Raw genomic sequence first — 7,253 nt, forward strand, 5'->3', positions numbered from 1 at the left:
TTCTTCTCTCATCTTAAGCTCAACAATGAACCAGTCGTGGCCAGAGCACCCCATCCTGAGCCGCCACTCCTCTCTGAACAACTACACCTCCACCAGACAACCACCCCAGCACGCTGTGTCACTGGACTATGGACACCACTCTCCTCCCCTGCACCACCCCCACATCCACCCGGCCCCCAACGCCCACAGCTCTCCTCGAAGCAGCCAGCGAAGCCGCATGGCCCGCTACGCCCTCAGCCACAGTCCGGCTCAGAGCTTTGACGAGCAAGATGACGCGGGTGTCGGCTACGGCACGGACTGCCCAAACTCCAGCTCTCCTCTGCTGGGAAACGGAGGAATGGACAGGGATCTTTTGACCTCCATGGACGGGCATAGTCAGGCACATGGTCAGCCCCAGATACAGCCGCCGCTTCTGCCTGAGAAGAAGAGGGCGTCAGACGGGGAGCATTCACTGGGAACAGCTTCCCCAGCCCTCAGTGGCTTCTCGAGTCCCCACAGCGGGAGCTCCGTCAGTATCCCCTTCCCCAATGTCTTGCCTGACTTGTCAGCCCAGACACCAGGCACAGCCTCCCCTCTGCCAGGTAAGCCAGGTTGTGATAAACACCCACAAATGAATGCTACTAAAACTACTTTGACTGATGATTGTGTATTTTCTGCAGATGTGCTGGCCAGCAAGCAGGTTACTGTCAAATTTGTGCAGGACACATCGAAATTCTGGTATAAGCCGGATATCTCAAGGGATCAAGGTTGGTTTCCAGTGTACACTTTATATCCACCAGGGTTAAAAAGCATTAAAAGTCATTAAATACATTTTGCTAAAATGAAGGCCTTAAATGGCATTAAATTTGATTCCCAAAGGCATTAAAAAAGAAAAAAGTACTTTTGATGATATAATAATATTACCGATTTCGTCTTAGTACTGTATATAAACATTCATTTTGCACAGAAAGTAATGGTGTGATAAACATGCGGAACCAAGTAATTGGGTGTGTGTATGTGTATATAGGTATACATAGGCACACATATAGTATTTGCAGTTAGTGATGGGCATTAAAAATGTTTGAAATGGCATTAAAAAGTATTAAGTTAGATTTGCTGGTACCTGCAGAAACCCTGATCCACATAAAAGAAACTTTCAAGAAGACTCCAGAAATATTAATATGATTCTGATCTGTCTTCCCTCAGCTATTTCAGTCTTGAAGGACAAGGAGCCCGGCTGCTTCATTGTGAGGGACAGCCACTCCTTCAGGGGCGCTTATGGGCTGGCCATGAAGGTGGCCACACCCCCACCTTCTGTTCTCCAGCAGACCAAGAAAGGTACGCCACCTGAGAATAAGTCATGTATTGTTTTATCAGATCAAGACATGTTTAAGAGATAAAGATGAATTAAATAAGATTTTGAATAGCATTCTTTAATTTATCATACTCCACCAGTGTTCATGGGAATCACACATCACACAGTCCCACACAAAGCCGTCTACGGTTACAGCCCACTGTACTCACCTTCATAGTGGAACATGAGAGTCTCCTCCTCTGTTTGTGTGTGTGTGTGTGTGTGTGTGTGAGAGAGAGATAGAGAGCTCCTCACTGTGTTTCTCTCCTGGGCATCGTGGTGATGAAGCCAAACAGACCCCTCTTGCCTGATAGTCTTAGATGTACAGCTAATGTTTCACCCCTTCACAAAGGATGTGGCGAGTCCATGAGCCCTACTCTGATCCCAGGGCTTTCTCCTGGGAAGCTCGCTGCCCCACATAGCTGGATGTTATATCTGAGGACTGGGTTCAAAACAAGCAGCTTGGATGTTTACTTTCCTGCATGTTTGTTTCAGGAAATACAGGAAGGTTGTTTTTTTGTTTTTCATGGCAACAAAACAAAGTCTCCAGAGGAATCTGTCCAAACATTCTCTGGCCATGTTTCAACATGAAAACAAAGGCTGATTGAGCAGTGATAGAGATTCACACATCACTTTTTATTATTCAACAAAAAAAAGGAAGAAGAAGAAGAGCCAAACATGAAATCCCACACAGTGTGTATGAGAAACAAGCTGGATTATTCATACGGTCTACATCCTCAATGGCAAAAACAACACATGAGGGCACAAAGGATGCCCTTATGCCCTTCTCCTACCAACCTGCCACAGCACAACCCTTTCATTTCATCCCCCACTCACACCTGTCCTTTTGTTTGTTCTCACCCCTCCGCGGTCCAACGGCACCTGTGGTGACATCATGACATGGTCCCTTCTCCGCACTTTCATCTTAAGGCATTGTGGCTCCTTATAAGTGTGAAACCCAACCCACCTTAAGGAGTGGGCCTTTCTCCAAGCCTTTGTGTCAAAGACATTGCTCACAGAGACTCCTCCTGCCCCCTCAGAGGCGCTCCTGTTGAATCCTAATCCCATTAATCTCTGGGGAGATTGAATGTAGTGATTTAATATGTTTTATGTAACTCTTTAAGGTTGAGGAATGACGTGTCGCGCTGAGATAAATGTTTGGAGCTGTTATTTAGGTCAGAGTAAATGTAGGGAGCAGGTTGGATAAAACAAACCGCAAACAATTGTGAGGAATCACATCAATTCGCTCTCATATCTTCGTCTGACTGCTCTTTCTGTCGCTATTTTCCCCCACAGGAGGCGATCTATCCAATGAATTAGTACGCCACTTCCTGATCGAGTGTACACAGAAAGGAGTGCGGTTGAAGGGTTGCCCCAATGAGCCCTACTTTGGTGAGTGTCTGCTCTGTCAAAACCTCACTCTGAACAGTTGCCTTCCAACAGTGACAGCTCCTGGCTGTTTGGCTGCACAACACCGAAGGTTGAGCATTTGTGCACAACACTGCCCTCTACTGGTCTCTGGTGCACTGTACAAGTAACTACAGTGTCTCTGCAGCAGACATTTGAGTTGATGACACAGAAGACCGATCAGATCAATACGATTGTCATTCCATTAATTGTATTTATCAGAATAGTATGGTTAATGACGTAGTTTTAAGTTCTTCGTCGTCTTTTCAGTAGCAGAAGGAGACATGACTGTGATTTTAATTTCATATGCTGTTCTTTTACAGGAAGCTTAACCGCATTGGTCTGCCAACATTCAATCACTCCCTTGGCCCTGCCCTGTAAACTCATTATACCTGACAGAGGTAAACATTCACACACAAGTTTTATTTTCTTGGAGGAAGATTATCATCAGAATAGAAAATAAACATTATTTAGGTTTCTGTGGTTACACTCATATCTGCCAGCCTGTCTATTTGGCTGTCTGGCCATTAAGTCATTTTATTTGTTTATGTTGTGGTTTTCACAAAAAAATCTCACTGACGTCTTTTCGCTCTTTGGTGTTTGTAGATCCTCTTGAAGATGTTGTGGAGAGTACATCGCCATCAGTCACCAACTCTGCTGCTGAGCTGCTAAAACAGGGTGCAGGTAATTGTCTAACGTCACACGGCCCTGAATAGACATTATGACTAAGAAGTGATGGCACTGCACATAAACACTGACACAATCCTTTGCGCACAGTGTTGGGCCACTTTTGGAAATGAGTGCATCCACACATAGCCTTTTTTTTTTTTTTCCTGTCCTGTTATTATGCACTGTAGGACTCTGTCACTTATGCACTTGCCCTACAGTGATTTGCATTTAGCTGCTGGGATCTGAGTATAATTTTCATCCTGTGTACTCCTGCAGCCTGTAACGTGTGGTACCTGGGCTCTGTGGAGATGGAGTCTCTGACGGGGGTCCAGGCGGTGCAGAAAGCCACCAGTATGACTCTGAGCTCCTACCCCCCACCAATCTCCACCGTGGTCCACTTCAAAGTTTCTTCCCAGGGAATCACCCTCACTGACAACCAGAGGAAGTAAGTACCAAACACACTCTTCCACCACACACACATGCAAGGACCTGCTTCTCACAATAACCACCATTTTGTCTTTCTTTCTTTCTTTTTTTTAGACTCTTCTTCAGGAGGCATTACAATGTAAATACAGTCATCTTTTGTGCACTGGATCCTCAAGATAGAAAGTGAGTCATGCTATTTTAAAGTCTGAACACATGTCACCACACATTTATCACAGTGTTAGACATGGCTATCGCTAGGTTAACATGTTATTACCCTAAGAGGTAGTGACATAGACATAATTTGTCCACGATAATTATAGTTTGAGCAATAAATGACATGAGCATGGTTCTAATAGGACAATGACTAACTAATCTTCCCACTAACTGTTATCCTCATTCCACTAAATACAGGTGGAAAAAAGATGGCTGTCTTTCAGCAAAGTAAGTCAATGATTTTTTTCTTTTGCACACAGTGGTTTTAGAAACTGTTCAGTTCCTGTCAATTTTTCACATTTTATTCAGGTCTAGGTTTTAATTTTAAAATGGACGAAACGCCTCCCTCTCCGTCGAATTACATTCAGATACTCATTATGATGAAGTGAAAACATTCTTTTAAATTTTTTATAGATTTCTTAAAACTCTATCCAAAATTCCCATTTACAGAAGGTATTCAGTCCCTTAATTCAGTGCTTTTAGGGGCAGAAGTTATGGCTTTGAAATTTCTTTGAAAAGTCTCTACAAGCTTTGCCCATCTGGACTTGGACAGTTTGTCCTGTTCTCTGTCAGGCTTCGTCAGGTTGGATGTGAACTCTCAACTTTCAACAGAGACTTGTCCTGTCACCGCACCAGAGTTGTCCTGGCCACACGCTTCTCACATTGCATGCATGAAGGCCTGATTGATGGAGCGCCGCTGAAATGATTCTCTTCCATCTCTGCAGAGGACAGATGGCTTCTTTGTCACCTTGATGACCAAGATCTCTCCTGCCTGGTTACTCAGTTTGACTGGACAAACAGTCCCATTAGGATTCCTAGTGCCTCCAGACATATTCCAGTCCGCATGGTTTTATACCTTTGACTAGATCTAAATCTTACCTAAAGTTTATCATAGAGGGAGGGTCCTTGGACTCCATGGTCTGGCTTTCATCCTAGTATGCAGTGTGAAATGCTCAGTACATACCATATAACGTGTCTTTCTAAACTAAGTCAAATCAATTAAATCAGGCCGTGGATACATCTCAAAAAAATGTCATTATGTTTTGCAAGTGCAGATTTGCAAAAAATGATATCAGTTCAATCTACAACAGAACAAAGTGTAGAAAGTGAAGTTTTGAACACTTTCTGAAGCTACAGTAGCTAAATCCAGACCAGCTCAACTGGTCTTGGCCAGTTTGAGAGAGATCACAGTGCAGTTACTAATGCTTTGCTCCACCTTTGCAGGATCTTTGGCTTTGTGGCGAGGAAAACAGGCACCTCCATGGACAATATTTGCCACCTGTTTGCAGAGCATGACCCTGAGCAGCCAGCAAGTGCCATTGTCAACTTTGTGTCTAAGGTGATGATCGGTTCGCAGAAGAGTAAGTAGGATGGAGCTGACTGGACAGACAGATGGCAAACAAAGACTGAAAGGATGAACAGAGGATGAAATGTAAAGACTGAAGATGGTGATGATGTGAACATTAACCCTGGATATTAACTGGATATCACATACATTATCATCACTTGCGAGCAACAGGACATGTAATTACATCGTATCATAGAATAACATAAATACCTTCTATTTTGTTATTTTTTCTTTCCTGTAAAATGAAATGTAAATTAGCCAATTATGGAAACAACAAAATCTTTTTCAAAAAGTGTATTTTTGTTTCCTACTGGTTTACAACTGTAATGGCTTTTACAGTTGTATTCATTTAAGGACATTACACAAAGGCTGCTTTTCTTACTCATGCATAGAATTTTTATTGACAAAACCCTACTTTTGCATGTTATGTTTTTTCTTCTTCTAATATTTAACCAAAACAAGGTCTATTCTAGCTGTTAAACTCCTGTAAAGTTGTAGCTGACGCAGAAGCATCTCTAAGCTGCAGCTTGAGTGCAGCAGATATGTATAATTTGGACTCTGGGACAAGCTACAGGATTATCTTATTTTATCTATGCAATGGAAAATTTTTATTTTTTTAAAACCACAGCCTCTTGTACATGTGCTACATGTACCTGGCCTCTCTGAACTTGTTAAATCATTTTCCTCTTAAGGTGTATATGAATATGACCACTTATAAAGCTGTCAGCAACAGTTTAATGGAAGCGTGTGAGATTGTGTGTGCTGAAATGAGACAAACCATAGAAAAATATTTGAATGAAACTCTAATATATATATATATATACTGTATATATGTATTGTCTTGACAGGAGTTGGTTAAAAAGACATTGGTACTTTGTGTAGAAAGTGGCATTCCACAAGCAGCACTGCAGTGTTTCAGTATCAAGTATAAATCAGTATCCATCGCTTTGTACATTTAATTAGACTTTTAAACACACACACACATACACACACACACACACACACACACACACAGGCTGCTAATTAAAGAAAAACAAATGCTACCATTGCGTTAGCGCTAAAAAGTTTAATTGCTCAGTGTTGGAATCGCACAAATGAATTTAGCATTGGATGTGTTCACCCAGTCATCTGTCTATGACATATAAAATGTACTTGTCGAGTGGTTGTTGACAGTGTATATGAGATGATGACAAAAACAAAACAAAAAAACATTCCTTTCAATTATTTAGTGTTTTGGGCAGCCTTGTTATCCAGAGAGGGACCTACCACCACAATAAAGCTCTGTTGATATTCTTAACATTGATTATGTACACATTTGTTATGATGTTATCATTTTAATGACCTATTATCTGTACCTCATAATTATCTCATACAATACTGTGCCTCTGTTTATAACATGCTACATGTGAACAGATTATGTGTATATTGACGTTGCATTGTTTTTTTGATATGTTCTGTAAATAAACGACAGGAAGCGTTTATGTTAACCTCTGTGATCTGTTAACCCTTCAAATTAAAAGTTGGACATGTAGGCATCTCATTTTCCTTCATCCCTTGCTTTTTGGTTGTTGCAATCAAATTATTCTATAATCTATGGCTGCCAACATATGTAAGTGTGACCTGTATTAACTTGTGATGGATTTTTGCATGGCTGCAACTTTGCATTTAATTAATGTGTTTCGCAACATTTTATACAAATAGGCTATCCTTTTTTTTAAATCATTTAATCATCTGCCATCATTCAATCATTCGATTTATAATACTTTTGATAATACCAATCTGAATACCTCAACAGCTGAAGCATCAGGTACTGGAATGTTCCAAGCTAGAGTGAGTGTTAGCCATAATCCCACAGTA

General features: G+C 41.6%; 1 protein-coding gene across 2 annotated transcripts in view; it reads left to right on the forward strand.

Annotated features, from left to right (window-relative positions):
- LOC311000902 (tensin-3-like) overlaps positions 1-6,931 on the forward strand; it is a 31,793-nt gene extending 24,862 nt beyond the window's left edge. Inside the window, exons 18-27 of one of the 2 annotated variants that reach the window (XM_083991782.1) lie at positions 19-581; positions 660-746; positions 1,186-1,317; positions 2,630-2,725; positions 3,064-3,141; positions 3,347-3,424; positions 3,686-3,854; positions 3,950-4,018; positions 4,247-4,276; positions 5,273-6,931. In XM_083991782.1, the coding sequence (XP_083847908.1) occupies positions 19-581; positions 660-746; positions 1,186-1,317; positions 2,630-2,725; positions 3,064-3,141; positions 3,347-3,424; positions 3,686-3,854; positions 3,950-4,018; positions 4,247-4,276; positions 5,273-5,417 (1,447 nt within the window). In that variant the 3' untranslated portion in view covers positions 5,418-6,931. Of the gene's footprint in view, positions 1-18; positions 582-659; positions 747-1,185; positions 1,318-2,629; positions 2,726-3,063; positions 3,142-3,346; positions 3,425-3,685; positions 3,855-3,949; positions 4,019-4,246; positions 4,277-4,660; positions 5,252-5,272 lie in introns of those variants that run through there. The other variant, XM_083991783.1, reaches the window with a different exon arrangement.
- The last annotated feature ends 322 nt before the right edge of the window (positions 6,932-7,253 follow it).

The sequence above is a fragment of the Trachurus trachurus genome, assembly GCF_905171665.1.
Source record: "Trachurus trachurus genome assembly, chromosome: 17".
Classification (NCBI taxonomy): Eukaryota; Metazoa; Chordata; class Actinopteri; order Carangiformes; family Carangidae; genus Trachurus; species Trachurus trachurus.